General features: G+C 42.6%; 1 protein-coding gene across 4 annotated transcripts in view; it reads left to right on the forward strand.

Moving 5' to 3' along the window:
- Invs (inversin) overlaps positions 1-21,165 on the forward strand; it is a 130,886-nt gene that overhangs the window by 75,274 nt on the left and 34,447 nt on the right. For 3 of the 4 annotated variants that reach the window (XM_038348414.2, XM_038348417.2, XM_038348416.1), the window contains 6 exons: positions 2,381-2,554; positions 7,624-7,791; positions 13,222-13,402; positions 15,691-15,800; positions 19,242-19,413; positions 20,782-20,937. In XM_038348414.2, coding sequence (XP_038204342.1) covers positions 2,381-2,554; positions 7,624-7,791; positions 13,222-13,402; positions 15,691-15,800; positions 19,242-19,413; positions 20,782-20,937 — 961 coding nt within the window. The remainder of the gene's footprint in view (positions 1-2,380; positions 2,555-7,623; positions 7,792-13,221; positions 13,403-15,690; positions 15,801-19,241; positions 19,414-20,781; positions 20,938-21,165) is intronic. The other variant, XM_038348415.2, reaches the window with a different exon arrangement.

Raw genomic sequence — 21,165 nt, forward strand, 5'->3', positions numbered from 1 at the left:
TGAGTCTGCATATAATTGACATTTAATAAATGCTTGCTAATGAGATCCAGGAGCTTGACATTGACCCAGGTGAATTATATTGTGTCTGGCCCCAGCTGTCACATAGAATACCTGACCGAACTCTGTCTCCCAGAACTAGAGCTTGCGTTCACAGAGCGGAGTCCTCCCCAGAGCACTAGTCAGATTTCTCTCGGCCCTGTGATGTAATCTGTGGGCTGTGACAAGTGTTGGATTCCCCGTTATTGGATTCCTCTGCTGATGCAATAAGCCAAATCAGACCAGATTAATAAATCCACCTCCAATAAACAGAGCAAAGCAACTTTCAGGTGACTCTCAGAAAGCCAGGAGAGGAATCACGTGGCAGGTCTGGCAATCAGGTCTTAAATACCCTGCAGGCTTGATCTTGAGCAGCTCTTGGGGAGGAGCTGACCCTTGTCAAGATTTCCGAGGGGCGGGGTCTGCAATGGGAAGAGTGAGAGGAGTGGCGATTTCCAATAGGTAGAGCATGGACAGACGTGTTCCTTAGTGTGAGAAAAACAGAGAAGCCATTATTTCTCCCACTCCAGCTGTCTTTGCTCTTGGTGCTCCCCTTAATCACCAGCTGCTCTATAAATATTGGTGATCAGACCTTTCTGCCATTATCACCAGCCGTTCTTCACCCCGCCTCACCATCTGCATTTGTCTTGCTGGCCACGCTAGTCTTGATAAGATCCAGGTTTGATGAGAAACCCAGTCTCTGGAAAGCCATGCATAATCCTAGCAAACATTCGCTGGGCACCCACTTAGCGCAGTGTTTCGGGTACTCTTCACATACTGTCGGCCTCACTTCACATCTGTAACCATTCTGTGCACGGTTGCTGCCTCGGGTTCACACATGAGATGCAGGGTACTTTCATCTGTAGACATTCTACCCCAAGTTAGTGTGGCACAACCATGAGATTTATGTCAAAAACTCTGTCCTAATTGTCTGCTTCATAAAAAGGCTTAACAAATGTTTGTTGAATAAATGAAGTGCAGCTATTACTGGTATATACTATATGGCTAGTGAAACTTGAGTCCCAAGAATAACAGGAAACTGCCTGGAACCTTGTATGTGCCTAATGGTCACTGCTGTCAACTGTGTGACTTTCCTTCTACTTCCTGTTTTCTGATTCCACAACCAAAATGTCTGATTGAACATCTCTAAAAGGAAAGGTTATAATGAATTAATCTGTAATATTTGAAACATTATGCTCGGAAAGGTCAAACCTTTTTTTTTTTTTTTTTTTTTTTTTTGGTATATAGTGTCATACCGATTTTTTTTCTAACCGAGCACTTTTTATCCTTAAAGAAAAGATGGCAGGAAATTTGGAGCAGGGCGCCCTCTTGAGGGAGCTTAAAGCATAGCGTCCTCTTGAGGATGCGTAGAGCATGGCGCCCTCTTGAGGACGCTTAGAGAAGGGCACCCTCTTGAGGAAGCTTAGAGTAGGGCGCCCTCTTGAGGAACTTTTCATGTCTTCCTTCTCAGAGCTGATAGAGTAAAATCGAAGCCAGGCAAGTCTTGATCTCTGCTAACAAAGCTGGAATCAATGAAGCCTTAAAAAGCAAGGATAGCCAAATACAGGTTATTTGAGAATTAAGACTCTTCACTCATATGATCTCACATAGCAGCTATAATTTTTAAGTGAAAGCAAAATACAGGAGTTATTTCTCCATGCTCAGTCCATCACCTATCTTATTTACATTTATCAAATACTTAGTTTGTACCAGGGATTATACTGGGCACAGTAGCCAGTGAAACACAGACTTGCCTCCTGAAGCTTCCTGTCTGTGAGGGAGATGGCATTGAAAAGATCATATAGAGAGTATGTGTTACACATAACACCCTATTGTGGCAATCACTCAATACCATACATATCAATGCTACTAGATAGTAACCTGGAAAATACCCACAAACTATAAAATACACAAACTTAACCCCAAATTTGGCTCTTGGTAATCCACTTTCATGATAAAGGAGAAAACTAAGTACAAAACAGTGTATGTTAAAGCATGTTCTATAATAAATACTTACAGTTTATTGCCCTAGTGTCTGCATGCCCAGCAACAGCAGACTAACATTCTAAACACCTAGCAATAACAGTCTGGCTAATAAAACCTGTTACACCCTCAGTAAGTGTCGGCTAGCCACTCTATAAGTTATATGATTGTTCAAAAGTGATCAAGAGAAGCAGGAAAACATAAAGCAATCACTGTCTAGTGTAGTGATATTTTCCCCTTTTATTAACTTTTCTGCATGGTATACTGCATGAAGGTAGTTAAAATTACTGAGAACATTTCAAAGGTATTTACAAACTGGCCACAAAGTAAATTCCTTTTAATATTTCTTGTTTTCATCTAGGGAAATTACCGCTTTATGAAACTCTTGCTTACACGCAGAGCAAACTGGATGCAGAAGGATCTAGAAGAGATGACACCCTTGCACCTGACTACCCGGCATAGGAGCCCCAAGTGTCTAGCTCTTCTGCTGAAGTTTATGGCCCCCGGGGAGGTGGATACACAGGACAAAAATAAGGTAATATTCAAGGCCTGAAGACAAATGAAAAAAGAAAGGGGATGCTAAGTCTTAGGATGTGAGGCATCAGGAAAGAAGGTGTGCATTGCCACCATCCCTGTGGAGGGCAACTCCACATGTCCAGACCTCCCGGTATCTCCTAAAAGTCTGCCATTATCCTGCTGGCCACCACGGGGCAGATTGCATCTCCTTTGAAGGGTGGGCAATCTCAACCTCAAGAGGAATAAGTTTGCCCAGAATCCAAGTGACAGAACTGGAGTTCAAACCCAGGCCTGTTTAACTGTAAACGAGTTTCTAACATTTGTCAGAAGCTCACGACAGTGCCTGTGGGAACCTGGACTCAGGTTGAACATCTGCCCATGCAGTGGACTAAGCATGTGGGCACCTGGACCCGCCGTGACTGTCTGTCTGCCTGGGCAGTGAACTAAGCAAATGGGCACCTGGGCCCACAGTGGCTGTCTGCCCATGCAATGCACTAAGCATGCAATGGCTTTAATAACTAGGCTGTCACCAGCAGCCTCCTTGGACTCTAATCCAAAAGCCACTACTTATTCATTCTGTGTTCTTGGGGAAATTACTTAATTAATTTATGTCATAATTTTAGAACACATGAAAAATAACTGAAGGTAAAATGAGGTAATTCAGACAAAGTGCTTATCACAGTGCCTGGTGCAGGACACACTCCTCATAAAGGTTTACCATAAAACAATTACTAATAGCATTTCAGTTCTGACATCTGCCCTCTCGCTTCTTGCTAGGAATATTTTTTAACCTTCCTTGCTCTTAAATTTAAAAGATTACTACACTCCTCGTAGCTTTGCTGCTCCTTCTTCACGGGAAAAACAGTTGTGGTCATTTGTTAGACACAGGCAGTAATCCTTTCTTTCCACTCTGAGCTGGGCCACAGTCTTGTTGACACCAATGACAAGGTGGAGTTAAAATCCTTATAATTATCCTTCCTGCTCTTAGTTTTTAAGGATTTTCTAAACGTGTGTGTGTAAGAGAGAGAGAGAGAGAGAGAGAGAGAGAGAGAGAGAGAGAGAGAGAGAGAGAGAGAGAGATTGTGTACCATGTGGCACAGATGCCTTTGGAGGCGTGCGGGTGCTGGGAAGCAGAGCCGGTCCTCTGCAGGGGCCCGCCTCACTGCCGACCGCGTCTCTGCCCTTCTCTGACCTTTTCCACTCCTCGCACTGTTCTCTAAGCATTTTCAGTTTCTCTTTAGTAGTCAGTTGTAAGATCAACTTTTACTTGGCTACCATGCATTAATATTTTCCTCTTCAGAGCATCTGAGTGATAGCGTTTTAATAAATGATCAATTTTATTTTATAGTTATTGTACCACAGCAAAATAAATAGAAAAATAAAAAAACAAAGATGTACAAAATATAAGTAGAAACCATTTACTCGGGCTAAAGGCTTATATTATATTTGAGTACATATAACCTGAATAATCATAACCTAGGAAAAGGAAGGAATCATGATGCCGTCTGTGTTTATTAAAAAGGTGTTATAATCAGTCAGTGATTGCTATTAAGTATGATCTTCAGTCCTTACTAAAAATAACAATGAGTTGAGGCTGGAGAGATGGCTCAGCAGCTGAGAGCACTCGATGCTCTTACAGAGGGTCAGAGTTATGTTCCGAGCACCCATACCAAGCAGCTCACAGCAGCCTGTAATTCCAGCTCCAAGGGACCCAGCACTCTACTCTGGCCTACTGGAGCTCACCAAGCTCACAGAGTAAATAAATATAAAATGAATCTTTTAGACAATAATGCATTAATAATGACTTCATAATATAATAAAGGCCTATATGTGCACTTTGAATGAATACCACGGATGTCGGTTTTTTAAATTTTCATAACAGATAAGCTTAATTCCTGCCCAGTAAATTATCCAATTTCAAGAGGGACTGTTGAGTGACAGGGAGGGTCTAAGGTATAGCTGAGCGTCTCTGTCTTCCCTGGTGGCTCTCCCCGTAGCGGACATGCTAATGGCAGTGGCAGATGTGGTTTTCAAGCAACTTCACTGCATTCAGAATTACCACTTTAAACTTTTATTTCAAATAAAGAAAATGTATATATAGTTTTAAAAATATCAGTAGCTACATTTAGCTATGAGTATGTAAAATTATTCTTAAATTTAAATTTGATATGCTGAAGGATTCCAGATCTATGGGTTACCTGTGGCAGACTCTCTGATAAACAACAAAACTATCTGACCGTGGGCTTTTTTATTTTTTAATGTTTTTTATTTTTTTATTTTTTTATGTGGGAAAGTATTAATGACTGGGTCTATGTCACTGGGGGCTATAGGTTTCTTAAATTGTTTAAGCTAATGTTGATTCAACTTTGGTAAGTGGTATCTGTCAAGAAAATTATTCATTTCCTTTAGATTTTCCATTTTTTTAAAAGTATGTGTTCTCTTGTTTCTATTTTATTGATTTTAGCCCTGAGTTTGATTATTTCCTGCCATCTACCTCTCTTGGGTGAGCTTGCTTCTTTTTGTTCTAGGGATTTCAGGTGTGCTGCTAAGTTACTAATATGAGAACTCTCCAATTTCTTTGTGTAGCACTTAGTGCTGTGAACTTTTCCTCCTAGCGCCGTTTTCATTGTGTCCAATAAGTTTGGGTATGTTGTGTATTCATTCTCATTGAGTTCTCAGAAGTCTGTGATTTATTCCTCTATTTCTCTCCATCCCAGCAGTCATTCAGTTTCCATGAGTTTATCAAAGGTGTTCTGTTGTTGTTGAAATCCAATTTTAATTCGTGATAGTCTGATAGGCTGCAGGGGGTTATTTCAATTTTATTGAGTCTGTTGAGATTTGCTTTGTGACCAAGTATGTGGTCAGTTTTGGAGAAGGCTCCATGAAGTGCTGAGAAGAAAGCGTGTTCTTTTGTGCTTGGGTGAAATGCTCTGTAGGTGTCTGTCAGGTGCATTTGGTTCGTGTGTCTTGTTAGCTCCCGTATTTCTCTGTTTAGTTTTTGTTTGGATGACCTGTCCATTGAGAGTTGGGTACTCGGGTCTCCCAGTATCACTGTGGGAGGGGTCAATGTGTGGTTTAAGCTTTATAGTGTTTCCTTTACAAATGTGGGTGCCCTTTGTTTGGGGACATAGATGTTCAGAATTGAAAGATATCTTGGTGGGTCTTGCCTTTGGTGAGAATGAACTGTCCTTCCCCATCTCTTTTGATTAATTTTGGTTTGAAGTCTATTTTGTTAGATATTAGAATGGCTACATCAGCTTGTTTCTTGGGTCTATTTGCTTGGAAAATATTTTCCCAATTCTTTTCAATGAGGTAGTGTCTGTCTTTGATGTTGAAGTGGGTCTCTTGTATGCAGCAGGATGGATCCAGTTTTTACATCTATTCTGTTAGCCTGTGTCTTTTTATTGGAGAATTGAGTCCATTGATATTGATAATTTCTGTTATTTTGTTGTTGTTGTTGGTGGTGGTGGTGGTGGTGGTGGTGGTGGTGGTGGTGTGTGTGTGTGTGTGTGTGTGTGTGTGTGTGTGTATGTTCCTCCCTTCTTTCCTTCTTTGGTTTGGCTGGGATAGTTATTTATTTCCTCTGTTTTCATGTGTTCTAACTTCCTTTTCATGGGTGTAAACCTCCTTGGGATAGAATTTTCCTTCTAGCACCTTCTATAGGATTGGATTTGTAGATGGATATTGTTTAAATTTGACTTTATTGTGGAATACCTTTTCTCCAATTATGGTGATTGAAAGTTTTGCTGAGTATAGTAGTCTGGGCTGGCATCTATGGTCTCTTAGAGTCTGCAGGACACATGTTCAGGCTCTTCTGGCTTTTAGAGTTTCTGTTGAGGAGCTGGTTGTAATTCCAATAGGTCTGTTTTAATATGTTACTTGCTCTTTTTCCCTTGTAGCTTTTAATATTCTTTCTTTGTCCTATATGTTTAGTATTTTGATTATTGTGTGGTGAGGGGACTTACTTTTCTGGCCCAGTTTATTTGGCATTCTGTATGCTTCTTTTACCTTTTTAGCCATGTTATATAGGAAAATTTTCTTTTGTGATTTTGTTAAAAATATTTTATGTGCCTTTGAACTGCAATTCTTCTCTTTCTTCCATTCCTGTTATTCTTAGGTTTGGCTTTCTCATAGTGTCCCAGATTTTCTTAATGTTTGTGTCAGGAAATTTTTAGTTTTAACATTTTCTTTGACCAATGTATTTATTTTTTCTATTGTATTTTCAGTGCCTAAGATTCTCTCTTCCATCTCATGTTCTGTGATGCTTGTGTCTATAGTTTCTATTTGTTACCTTGGTTTTCCATCTCCAGGATTCCCTCAGTTTGTGTTTTCTTTATTGCTTCTATTTCTGTTTTCAGTCTTGAACACTTTTATTCATTTCCTTCAATATTTTGGTTGTCTTTTCCTTGATTTATTTAAGGGAGTTTTTCATTAAGGATCTTTATCATCTTTATAAAGTTTGTTTTAAGGCTGTTTTCTTGTGCTTCAGCTGTATTGGTATATTCAGGGCCGCTTATAGTAGGATAGGTGGACTCTGGTGGTGACATAGTGCCCTGGCTAATGTTGATTGTGTTTTTACACTGGTGTCTAGGCATCTAGGTTTGGGGTAGGTATAAGTTTAGGTACCAACTTCTGAGTTTATCTTTGTCAAATGGGTACTTTTCCATTGGTTTCTGTTTCCTCTCTGGTCTTCTGGCTTGAATGGCCTGTGGTTGAGTAAAGGGTCTCTAACCAAGCTAGGGGATGGAGTTCTGGTGTCTGATGGAGCAGGGTGCTTCCTCTGGAGTTGTGGATATGCTAATGAGGAGAGGAGGCTGTTGGGGATAAGCTGGGTGGGCTCTTTGGGAGTGTTGGTGGTCTGTAGGGGGAGTCTTTCCTGAGATTCTGGGTGCCAATGTGACACTGGTAAAGCTGGGGGCTTCTGCCAGAGTTGTGGTCCAGAATATGGTGATGAGGAGGGGGTCATTGGTGGTAGGCCGGACAGGTTCTGAGAGAGTGTCCTGGAGACTCTCACCGTGCCTGTCGCATATGAGAGTCTAGAAGAGCAGGATGCTGGGCTGTCTTTTTGAGCACTTCTCTACCTTGCAGCAAACAGCTTTGCACTGGAGCGCATACTACAACAACCCAGAGCATGCGAAGCTGCTCATCAAGCATGACTCCAACATTGGGATTCCTGACATCGAAGGCAAGATCCCACTCCACTGGGCAGCCAACCATAAAGACCCGAGTGCTGTGCACACAGTGAGATGCATCCTGGTAAGTAGGATGCTGTGCTATACTCCAAAAGCCCTTTTCAGGAAAATATAATAGATACAAAAGCATAAATATGAGAGACAGGCAATTATGAAGCAAAAATATCAAAATGTGGACTCATACCCCAAAGAGACAGCATCACAATGACTGCTATTCCACACTGAGGTTTCCTGTGACCCACTGCTACACCAACTGGTCCCAGAGTGCATATTTCTCATTCCCTGCTTTGTTTTCTACTTATATTTAATCCTTTGATTTTTCATTTTGTATATGAATGTGTATGCATGTGAATGTGTGTATGTGTGGGTTGTGTATATAAGTTATGTGAAGTGAGGGTGTGTGCATGTGAACTTGCAGGGTTGCGTGTATGTGTTATGTGAAGTGGACTGTGTAGGCATGTGAACAGGGGTATATGTGTTACGTGAAGTGGAGGGTGTGTGCATGAGAATGTGTGTATTAGGGGTGTTGTGTGGGTTATTGAAGTGGACTATGTGTGCATATGTATGTGGGGGGTTGTATGTATATATTATGTGAAGTGGACTGTGTATGCATGTGAATGGGAAGTTGTGTTATGTGAAGTGGAGGGTGTGTGCATGTGAATATGTGTATGGGGGTTGTGTGTTTTATGTGAAGTGGACTGTGTGTGCATGTGAATGTGTGTGGGGTTATATGTGTTTGTGTTTGTGTGTTGTATGAAGTGGAGGGTGTTTATATGTGTGCTGAGTGTGCATTAGTCTTCAGGTGTACACACCAATGGGTGTCTATAGCAAGGCCAAAACCAGACACTGGGAATCTTCCTGTAGTACTCTCTGACTGTGACCTTGAAGCAGGGTTTCTCACTGAACCTGAAACTCACTGCTGTCCTAAGCTGGCTGTCCAGCAAGCTCTCGGGATCTAAGTGTCTGTTCTCCAGTGCTGGGGTTACAAGCACTCACAGCCAATACTGACCTTTTACGAGGGTTCTGGAAGTTGACCTTGGGATTGATGTCAGGATGTCAGGTGCACCCCATTGTTTTCCACTCCTCTGCCTGAGGCGAGGCCTCTTGTGGGAGCCCCACCTCACAGTTTGCGCTAATCCAGCTAGCCAGTGTGCTGCAGGGATTCGGTCTCTGCCTCCCATGCTCTGAGATTAAAGGCAGGCTGCCACACATTGATGTGGGATTCCTCTCTATATGCTGTGAATATGATTGGCTAATTAATAAAGAAAACTGTCTTGGACCTGCACAGGGAATAGAGGTAGGTGGGGAAAACTAAGCTGAACACTGGGAGAAAAGAGGTGGAGTCAGAGAGAAACCATGGAGCTGCTGCCAGAGACAAACACACTGAAACTTTGCTGGTAGGCCAGACCTCGTGATGATGCACAGATTAATGGAGATGGTTAAATTAAGATGTAAGAGTTGTTGGGCGGTGGTGGCGCACGCCTTTAATCCCAGCACTCGGGAGGCAGAGGCAGGCGGATCTCTGAGTTCGAGGCCAGCCTGGTCTACAAGAGCTAGTTCCAGGACAAGCAACCAAAGCTACAGAGAAACCCTGTCTTAAAAAACAAAAACAAAAACAAAACAAAACAAACAAACAAAAAAAGATGTAAGAGTTAGCCAATAAGAAGCTAGAGCTAATGGGCCAAGCAGTGATTTAAATAATAGTGTTTCTGTTTGATTATTTTGGGGGCTGAGCAGCCAGGAACCAACAAGCATACCCAGTTTTCTTGTGGATTCTGGGGATCCAAACTCAGCACTCAGGGTTCTCTTGTTTGACTAATGTCTTAGTTCTATTGCTGTGAAGAGATACCATGACAGTTCTTATAGAGGAAATTATTTAATTGGGGCTTGCTTACAGTTTCAGAGGTTTAGTCCATTATCAGCATGGTGGGAAGCATGGTGGCATGCAGGTAGACATGGTCCTGGAGAGTAGCTGAGAGTTCTACATCCAGATCTGCAGGCAGCAGGCAGAGAGGGTCACTGGGCCTGCCTGGCTTAAGCATTTGAAACCTGAGGCACCTCCAGTGACATACTTCCTCCAACAAGGCCACACCTACTAATAATGGCATTCCCTGGTTACCAAGCATTCAAACCTATGGAAGCCATTCCTATTCAAACCACCACATTCCACTCCCTGGCCTAGGCTTGTAGCTACATCATAATGCAAATAATGAATTCAGTCCAACTTCACAAGTCCCTTTAGTCTGTAACAGTCTCAACACTGTTTAAAAGTCCAAAGTCTCTTCGGAGACTTGGTGGAACTCTCTTGACTATTAGCCCCCTGTAAAATCATAATAAAAAAGCAGATCACATGCTCTCCACATACAGTGGCATAGATTATGCATTGCCGTTCCAAAGGGGTGGAAAGAGGTCATGGTAAGGGAATAGTGGACCAAAGCAAAACCAAAACCAACAGGGCAAACTCCAGACTCTGCGTCTCCATTTCTGATGGGAACGTGCTCTTTAGCTCCTCGCCTCCTCGCAGCGTTGTTGGCTGCACACTTCTCTCTCAGGCTGCTCCCACAGGTGATGAGACCTCACTCACCGAGCCACCCTCTAGCCTCATCCCCTCCCTGAGTCTCCGATTTTCCTCATCATTCCTCTTCGATCCTAATGTATAGTTCTTAGAACTTTGATTTCTACAGACAGACCGATGATGAACTGCTGTTTTCTTTTTGTTCTATGACAGAGTCTCATGTAGCCAAGGTTGCCATCAAATTCATTATGTAGCTGAGGATCACCTTGAACTTCTGACCCTCCTGCCTCTACCTCCCAAGTCCTGGAATTACAGCCCGTGCCACCAACACCTAATTTAGGTGGTGCTAGGCATCACATGCAGGGTGTTGTACACACTAGGCAAGCCCTCTACCAACTGAGCCTCACCTTCAGTTCAGAATGTCTTTTAGTTAAGAAAGCAATTCTCTGTAACTTTTCTTCTGTAGCTATAATGAATGCATCACGCCCCTTCCCTTTGCTCCTCCAGTGCTTCCCGTACATCACCCATCTCCTGCTTTCTCAAGCTTATAACCATGGTTTCTTTCTTTGTTGCTCTCTTGCTCTTGAGAACTAGTTTTCTTTGTGCACAGTCCTAGGTATTTACTTTTCTATTGTTTGTTTCACACTGTTTTACAGCTTTCTGCCGTTTTCCATTGTTCTTGCAAGTCAAGTCTGTGCTGACTTAACGGTCAATCCTTTGTAAGGTGATCTGCCTTCTCTGTTTGTAATTCTCTGTATTTTATTCTACAGTTCCATTTCAGTATGACTAGTGTGCTCTTCTAGTGCTCTTCTAGAATAAAAAAAAAAAGTCCGAAGACCTGAGTTAGATCCTGAGAACCCACATATGTGTAGAAGAGAACACAGGTTGTCCTCTGATCTCCATACATGCACCATGGCACACATTACATGCATATATGTGTAAATTCCTATACACATGCACCCATACAATGAATGTAAAAAGATGATAAAAGTTCCATTAGCTTTATAGTCTGATTATTGAGTCTTACTCTTAGGAAACTAATAGCTGCTGCGTGTTTGCATCTCTCTGCTGTTGCCTTGTGGGTCTCTAGTCATATGTAAGTATTTGGGCCTTTTTCATTTTACACATCATGTCTCCTAATTTCCTTTCATAGTCCCATCTCAGTTCACCAGGTTCTTCAGCTGAGGCAGTCAGTTGTCTGCCCCGCCCATGGAACATTTCATCCTAGTAGTGATACTCTTCACATGCGCAAGCCCTCCAGTGCTCAGACCATCCTGGTCATTGCCATGGTTTTTATTCCTGCTCACTTTCCAGCACATTTTATTGTCTTACCAATTTCATAGATCGTGACCTCATGTAAACACACCTTACTTTGAGAGCCTAGGCATGTCCAAATTTTGACGTCATTGTCATCTAAACGTTAACGACCAAGAATCTTGCAGTTGAGTTAGAATGCATGCATGCATGCATACATACATACATAACAAATAAATAAACAAATCTCATAATATTTTAAGTAAACATTTTATTTTGGGAGGGACTGGCTGCATTCGCAGCTGTCCTGGGATATATGCTGCCCCTGGCCCCAGGTTGGACACACCTCAGGTCCTTTGTTGGTAAAATGAGCTGACTGCATAGGATGTTGTTAGCCTGGGATGGCCCTTCAGAAAGTCAAATTGAAGCAACAGGACTTGGCTCTAGGTGTGACCTAACCTGAGAAGGAATACTGGGTGAGGAAACTCCTTAGCTGAAGCTGTTCCGGGAAGCAGAGATATGAGGGTCCTGGGTTGGTAGTGTCTCTGGCGGCTTGGAAATTAGGCTTTTAATGTCAAAGAGAGACTTCAGACACTTACAGATGAAATCAGGTGCGTTCGGGGTGGTGTGGCTGTAATGTCTGCTGTGAAGATCCAGCAGGAGGGTGAGCAAATGTGGTGAACTGTCGACCACAGAGAAATAAAGCAGAATACCATAAACAGAGGAGTCAATTTTTCATCCTCATTCATAAAAACGCTTCAAATTAAACATCATGAAAATGCCTATCAGCCTCATTATAGAAATAACATGTAGGAAGCTTGACAATACCAATGATTAATCTGTGCCCGCATGTGGGAAATAAACACATATTGTCACGGGTGTGTTCATTGGTCTAAGCATTTGGAGAGCAGCTTGACAGTATGCAGTGGAAAGTGCAAAGTCCTTCAACCAGCAGCGCCTCTTTCCATGTGCAGCAAAGAGAATCTCACACACTGTGCCGCAAGAAATATGAGGGAAATGTCTTTGCAACATTATCCGTAATTGTGAAAAAAATGGAAATAATGTAACTATTTCTCAGGAGGAAAATGGACAATTAAATCCCTGTTTAACAAATGAACTAGAGCCAGGCAGTGGTTGTGCATGCCTTTAATCCCAGCACTCGGGAGGCAGAGGCAGGCGGATCTCTGTGAGTTCGAGGCCAGCCTGGTCTACAAGAGCTAGTTCCAGGACAGGCTCCAAAGCTACAGAGAAACCCTGTCTCGGAAAAACAAAACAAAACAAAAAAACAAATGAACTAGAATCAACAAATATGCCCACAAGTGTAGTGTAGTAAGAAAAAGTTGCCAAAGAGATTGCATGTGCTTCCACAATGTAAATATCCAAAGCACATGTACAAAATGTATGTTGTTTATGGATGGCTACATCTGTATAGTAAAAAAGTATAAGTAAGTATAAGTAAAAAAAAAAAACAACTTTAGCCTGACTCACAACAGACACAAAAGCACATTAGATAAAGTGTTGTACCTTTTTAATGCAAGCATGGTGCGTCCATATTATTAATAAAAAGGAAAGTTAATTGTTAAAGATTTAGCCCATACACCCAATGCACAGTTTTATTTGTGCCTGTAGAAAATATGGAGGTTTTAAGAAATAGTTTATGTACATGCCACATATTATTTATTGAGGATTCCACATGTGTCTGAAATGTCTGGCTCTTTAAAATAGGATGCTGCCCCAACAGAGTCTTTATTGAACTGGCAGGACTACGAGGGCCGCACACCTCTTCACTTCGCGGTCGCCGATGGAAACCTGACGGTGGTGGATGTCTTGACCTCCTATGAAAGCTGCAACATAACATCCTACGATAACTTATTTCGAACCCCACTCCACTGGGCAGCCTTACTAGGTATGTTCTGCTCTAACTCAGAAGATCAGTGGTAGGAAAGGCTACCCCGCTACGGAAGGTCCTGTGCCTCCACATCTCCTGTGGGCTCCTCCTCCCTAATTGATATGCTCAATTATTTCATAACCTGGCTCCTGCTGTTGCATGCTGTAGATGTGGTAACATAAACTAATTCTCTATTAAATTCTGGTTTTTAGTTCAACATTATGTCATAAGTTTTAACTTTTATTACAAAGGAATGGTAATTCATTGACAAGATATGAATGTAATGTAACCTGTCTTCACACTCATGGCAGCTGTGAATCAAGGACGCTGTATTCAGTCCTTGAACTTGATTTTCTTTCTTCATACCTGCCTTGTAACCTTTCGGGGATCACGTTTTTGGTGAGAGCGCAGGTGTGTGTCTGGTGTGTCTGGCTGTGTCAGATTATGTGAAGGAGTACAGCCTGGGGCTTTTTCTCTTTTATGAAGTAGTTTAACCACTTATAGTCATTATTAAAAGGTATATTTTTTTCTATTATTTGGGTGTTACTAGTATTTCCAAGGGTTTTTTTCTTCATATTTTCCTGCCCCTTTGTTTCCCCCTTGTGATGCTGTCACCCAGCTTCGGCTCACCTGGTGTTACAGGTGACAGTGTGGGTTCAGTTGTGATGGCTTTTCAACTCATCAAAATCGTGTTTATCCATGAGAGCCAAGAACAAGACCTCTCCTGTTCCTTCTGCATAGAATGCGAGCTGTGCCCTTCCAGCTCACTCCTCCTTTGGTGTGCGCTCACAGTCGGAGTTGACTGTTGTTAGCATCTTGGTCTTAAGTTGCACACAATCTGTTTTAAAGTGATTTCATACTTGCATGCAGCTTCTGTGTCATATGTATGATTGTTATTTAGGGTTCCTTCCGAAGTGTGTTTTCATCTCGTCCTTTTCCTCTAGAATGGGGTGCACTTCACAGATTTGCCTCCACCTCACTAAATTTGCTTTGTTCTATAAATTCTGATTTTATTATTCCTGCTACATGGGTTCTCATTTCAACAGTATTTTTATTCCCATCTGCCTCCTATTTTTCCTTTTAACGTCATTTTATTTCCTTTTATTCTTTCTATCACCTTTTCATACAGCCTATTTCCTTCTTAGGGTTCTTTCTCCCTTTCATTTCATAGACGCCATCTCTTTCTGCACTAAATTGAAGACGCCTAACAATTTCTCGACTTTGCTCTGGGCCTTCTTGAGACCATTCCTGAGGTATGCTCTTCATCCTTCCAATGCCAGTTCTTCCCCTGCCTGTAGTATATTATCCTCAAGTCTTTACTGAATTTCCTCTTTGCTCCTTAGACAAAATGAGATGTGTTTAGATTGACACTCTTGCATGGATTGGCATCGGCCTGTAGGAAGACTCCTTAAACCCCATGTGTGGGGAGAGTAGATGAGCACAACCCCCAGGCAGGTCCCTTTTCCTACCTTCCACCCAGCACAGCTTTGCTCAGAGGGCTCCTCCACCATGGCGTCTCCTTCCTTGCCTGGTTCCGCACATGCTCTACTAGAGAGTAAAAAAGGGCTTCCTAGGTTTACTAGCCCTCTGCTGTGCTGTGCTGTGCTGTGCCGTTGTGGTTTTTGAGACAGGATCACCAGAGGATATCCTAGCACTTGCCCAGTAGCCCAGGCTGGTCTCAGTTTTTCAGTCCTCTTGCCTGAGCCTTGAAGTAAGGGTTTACAGGCACATACTACCATGGCCAGCTTGTTAATTCTTTGGCCGCTTGTAGAGCTCCACCTTCATAGAACCATTTTTTTTTTTCAGACTACAGACTACTAGCCCACGCCACTTCACAGTACCTGCTCCCTCCTTCTGTGGAGTTTGAAATCACTGCCTTGATATTAAAAGATGAGGGGAGAGACATGGTAGGATGGTTAGGAGGCCTCAGCAGCAGACGAGGTTCATTTCAGTTAGCTCAGCTGAGCAGTAGCAGGGAGCTGATGTTCAGTTCTGATGGGTCAGAAAGCAGAACCTTAGCATGATAGACAGTGAAGCCAAGAAGCCCAAGAGGCAGTGCGTAAGCCCAGCCCTTGCCACCACTGTGCTTTTCCTCCCTAAGGAAGCCCCCTGTTCTCAGTGCCTCAGCTTTACCTTCTCTCTATGCCATCAGTGTGCAGGGAGACGGTGGAGGGGCTGCACTGGGAGCTGTTTGAAACCATTTTAAATGCTGCTGAGTACTAGTAATTTTTCTTTCTTTTTCTTAAAATGGATTTAAAATGGACTTACCCCCTTGTGCGAGATAACTAACTTGTGTCTGTTCTCAGGCCATGCGCAGATCGTCCATCTCCTTTTAGAAAGAAACAAGTCTGGAACTATCCCTTCCGACAGCCAAGGAGCAACACCCTTGCACTATGCAGCTCAGAGTAACTTTGCTGTAAGTTATAGTTCCCTTTTCTCTTAATAAAATGTTTTATTTTGACATAATTGTAGATTCGTGTGCAGTTTCAAGAAATAATGTGCCATAATCCCTTGCCCCCTTCCATCAGCCTTTACCAACAAGAGATGGAGTGCAGTATTACAGACAGGAGGTTGACACGGAGCTAATTGAAACCGCAGCGTTCTGATGGACACGCGTGGACCTGTGTTCACAGCGTGATTGCTTTTAACCATTGCCATTCTGTCAGTGCCGTGTGCAGGTGATGGTCTGTGTGTTATAAGGTTGTTAGTCACTTGCAAGCTTATGCAGCTTTACTTAAACATTTGGTATAACTTTTTGCTTTATGGTGAATGTACTGTATTATTATTCTGTGACTTTTATAACACTAGGGACATTTAGTCAGAAACCCTGTAATTGTCCTGAAAGCAGTGCAGCAAGGCTTTGGAGCTGGAAAAAAACAACTACTGGCATCCCAGCTGTGAAGATTGCTAGCTGTGTGACCTCACACAACTTCCTTAGCCTCTCTGAGTCTGAGCTTCTTCACTGATAGTATAAGGATACCTATATGTCTTCCTTCAGAACTGCTGGGAAGATGAGAGCAAATCCATGGCAGCTGTCTACTGCACCTGGCGTAGAGCAGGTGTCCACACGGACCCTGTTCCTATGGATTGTGTACTTATGAGAGCAGGTGTCCAAACACAGACTACATTCTTATGATTCATAGTAATGACTATGAATTGTATACATCTGAGAAGGCCGCAGTGTGAATTATTGTTTCTAGAAATCCTGAGAGTTATCAATAGTTCTTCCCTGATAGTCCTTCATGGATCACAAAGTTTATTCTTGTCCATTATGTGCTGGGTTGGCTCAGCAGCGTGATGGTGTGCAGACTGACACAGAAACATTAGAAGAGGCCACTGCTGGTTTCCCGTGAGGAAACTCACAATAGTTCTGACCTGGGCAGAGCATAATTCCCACTTTTTGACTCCAGTGTTCTGCTAAATGTCTCATTTTTATTCCCTTCTTACTCTCTGCAGAAGCCAGTTTGATCCTGTCTTATCGGCTGGTAATTTTATTTCCTGTCTTTTAAATTGGTCAGAAACTGATGTGTGTCCTTTCTCTGTGATGAGTACATTGTGTGTCTGCTCTCGGGATGGGCACAGGCTGTCTGTATACTCAGTCTTAACTTCTTGGCCTCCCTAAAACATGTCTCAGTGCACCACCTAGAGTTTTGGCAAACCATTATCTTTTATTATTCTTATCACGGAGAGGAAGTCGCATGGCTCAAGCTGATGGGTCTGTGGAAATGAGCACTCAGTACATAGCTCAGCACATCCTGGGTGTGTGTGGGGTGGAGGGGGTCATGGTATTTCACTTACCGGTCCTACGAGATGAAAGGGCCTGCCGTGATCGTGAACCAGATTTCAGACTCCAGCTTTAATGCCGACACCAGTAATTAAATACTTTCAATGGGAGCAAAGGAGAATGGTGTCACATGCAGATGTCTGCTTTAGATGGTCTGCCAAGGCCAGAGTTGAGTTTTAATAATTATGCACGTTTTCTATGCTCTATTTCAAGCCCATTGATTACTTTAACTTCTGTTAACTCCAAATAAGGTTGCTATTTTCTTTTTGAAAAACACCAAAAATAAACAAGCAAAATCAGGAAATAGTTTTAAAATTAGGAAGCCATGTCATGCCTTGGGCAGACTGGTGGGATTTCCTATTTTACTTCTGTTCTGTTCCTGTACCTGTCTCCAGTATTTATGTGGTTGCAAACCTATGCTACTTCCAGAGTAAAACAAGGACTAAATTAGATGAGACTTTAAATTTATTCTTTTTCTTATTGTTGTATGTGTGTGGGTGTTCCATCTGCAGGTATGTCTGTACCATGTGGCTGCCTGGTGCCCTTGCAGGGCAGAGTAGGACATCCGATTATCTAGGAGTAGACTTACTGATAGCTTCGAGTCTCGGTGCAGGTGCTGGGAACTGAGCCCAGCAGCTAGTGCTCTCTACTGCTGAGTTACCTCTCTAGCCCCTGTGCTTCCTATGAAATATTAAGAATCAGCTGCAGAAGTTTCTCTCTGAAACCCTTTATATTCATTCAAGCAATAGTGTTCTGATCTTCCTAGAAAACTGAGTTTTAGAAAAGAGATTATTTTCAATGCATAAATATTAGCCTAGGTACAAGATGCTCAGTTACACAGCACTCAAGCTTATGAGCAGCATAAGCAAGGCCCTGGATTTGATCGCAGCCCAGAAAACAACAATAGCAACCCAAACTGCCAGGCATTATTAGGCCTGGCTGCCCAAGGGTCCCCATTTTTTTTTTTTTTTTTTTTTTTTTTTGGTTTTTCGAGACAGGGTTTCTCTGCAGCTTTTTTAGAGCCTGTCCTGGACCTAGCTCTTGTAGACCAGGCTGGCCTCGAACTCACAGAGATCCGCCTGCCTCTGCCTCCCGAGTGCTGGGATTAAAGGCGTGCGCCACCACCACCCGGCTCAGGGTCCCCATTTTTATTCCAGAGGCAGGATCTTTGAATATAGGAATAGCTAAGTGCATTTATTTAAATGAATTGAATGGGGCATTTCACAGTAACTTTTGATCAATAATCAACAAATGTAATAACCATCTGAAGATGTTTATAATGTGACCCACAGTGAGACGAGCTATTTACCTTCTCTGGAGGCTTAAGTATCTGGGGTGTTACGGGTACAGTGCACATGAAAATGTGTGACTTAGTGTTGGTCTTGATGCCAGATACTTTTAAGTCTTCTGATTTTCATTTCTAACAGTGCCCTTAACAGCTCTAAAGCTTAAAGAAACTCATTCTCAATTGTTTTATTCTTCTCCTGTTTTGATTTTTTAAAATTATTTCATGTTCTTTAATAGTTTCACTCATTCCATCTTTTCCTGCTCAGGTCCTTCTTCCTAGTAAGTTCCATGTCATCTGTGTGTAACACACTGAGTTTAAGTTGGGCATCCTGCATGAATGAGAAGTTGTTTACTAGAGCATGGGCAGCTTACCACTGGTTACATTAGTAAGAAGAGTGGCACTTGCTCCCCCAGCCACTGCTGACTGTAGTGGTCCCTCGGAGGGGTGGGCCTCACAGCCCTTTCCCTTCATGATAAATGTTGGCGGGCCCAGTCCTGTGCTGGCAACCACTGCCGGGAAGTTCCCAGGGGAGGAGGTGTCACCATTCTCAAGTTTATGGATGTTGAATGAGAAAGTTAGATAATGTTTCTGAGGTGTTATAGAAACTAAAACTAATATATAAGGAAAGAAGATCATAATTTTCTATGGAGATAGAGGTTTTATTATACATAAAAAGACAGCAGGAGAAATCCTTGGCTTCTTTATGGGATCACCTCTAGCAGGTGCTTTATTGCCATGGAGAATGTACCCACTGCTGCGGTGTTTCAGATGAGGTTTTCTTTCAGGAAACAGTGAAAGTGTTTTTAAAGCATCCTTCAGTGAAAGACGACCCCGACCTGGAGGGAAGAACGTCCTTCATGTGGGCAGCAGGGAAAGGCAGTGATGACGTGCTCAGAACTATGCTGAGTCTAAACTCTGACATCGACATTAACATGGCAGACAAGTACGGAGGCACAGGTAGGAACTGGCACATGGGCTCAGCCTGCTTCAGATGCCAAACGGTGCTATCAGATTTATGAGACATAACTTGAGATCACTGCTCCTAAGATAATATTGTTTGACTTAGCTTTTCACTCGTTAAGCTTGAGTGTGCCAGGATCTTACTCCAAAGGCTTTATTTCTTCCAATTATTGTGGCTAAAATTAGTATATCTACCAGGTGAATCTTAGCATCTGGTTTATAGCTTTGGCTGCACATTAGACACAAGATAGAAACTTGTCTCCTCACTAACTTCCATATAAAAAGGATGGAAATGTGGAACTATGCATAGCTGGGGTTGGAGAGATAACTCAGTGGGTAAAGTGGAAGTGTGAGGACCAGAAAAAGTGAGTGGGCTGGGAGGCTCACCAGTAATCCCTCTGCGTGGGATGTGGAGACAAGGAAACAGCAGAGCAAACTGGCTAGCCTGACTAGCCAAAAATGTGACTTCCAGAGTTAGTGAGAGACCCTGCCTCAGTATGCAAGTAGAGCACAATCAGGGAAGACAGCAAAGTCAACTTTGATCCTCAGCACATGTGTGCACACACATGCATGTACACCTGAACATATACATATACAAAAAACTGCATATTTAGTAGCTACTACCATTTCAAATTGTGTTTCTAAGGGGATGTACATCTCTAGATGTATTCTCAAGTCTCTCTCTCTCTCTCTCTCTCTCTCTCTCTCTCTCTCTCTCTCTCTTCAGTTTTTTGGTTTTTCGAGACAGGGTTTCTCTATAAATTTGGACCCTGTCCTGTCCTGGAACTAGCTCTTGTAGACCAGGCTGGCCTAGAACTCACAGAGATCCGCCTGCCTCTGCTTCCCAAGTGCTGGGATTAAAGGCATATCCCGCCACCACCACCGGCTCAAGTCTCATTTTTATGCTCTTTCTCAAGCTCGAGTAGCATGTCTCCATACTGATGTCCCATTTAAGAGAACGTCCTGTAACTCTAGAAACTTCACTGCTCTACAGCCTCCCGTCAGTTCTCACCAGACTCTTGCTTTAGTTTTTCTTTATTAAAAGAGCCCTGTCACTATGTGTTGGTTGCACAGAGGTGTGGTTTTTAGCATCCAGGGTGAACATGAAGTCTCTTTTTTGTCTGAAATCCCAATTGCAAGTCAGAAGGAAAAGAAAATCACCAGCACAACACTGAGTCTGCCAGGCCTCAGCATCCACGCACACACCCACAGCAGCACGTATGCATCCAGAGAAAGGGAGATTTGGATTGCATTTAGCCACAACCAGGTGGAAATCCTAAGTGGAAGAAAGAAAAACATACTTAAAGTTAAAAGGTAAAGTCGTTTTGAAATTTATTAGTTACTTTGGCCTCTTTTGTTTTTTAGCTTTACATGCTGCTGCCTTGTCTGGCCATGTCAGCACTGTGAAGTTATTGTTGGACAATGATGCCCAAGTAGATGCTACTGACGTCATGAAACATACTCCACTCTTCCGGGCCTGTGAGATGGGACACAAAGACGTGATTCAGACACTTATTAAAGGTTGGTTGATACAGGAACTTCTATTAGGACTCACACAAAAGGTAGGCATTCTAGCATGCTTTGTGTGAAACATGGTTTAATTCACACAGCCTCGGAGCAGAAAGTTGAGGAAGAGTGCCCATGTGGCAACAGAAAACTCTGCCTATACTTGTAGCTCACCTGTTGGTGAACATTTGATTTCAGAATAATCACTTTGCTCCCACACCCCCCAGTTTCATTTGCTGAAAG

The sequence above is a fragment of the Arvicola amphibius genome, chromosome 11, assembly GCF_903992535.2.
Source record: "Arvicola amphibius chromosome 11, mArvAmp1.2, whole genome shotgun sequence".
Lineage (NCBI taxonomy): Eukaryota > Metazoa > Chordata > Mammalia > Rodentia > Cricetidae > Arvicola > Arvicola amphibius.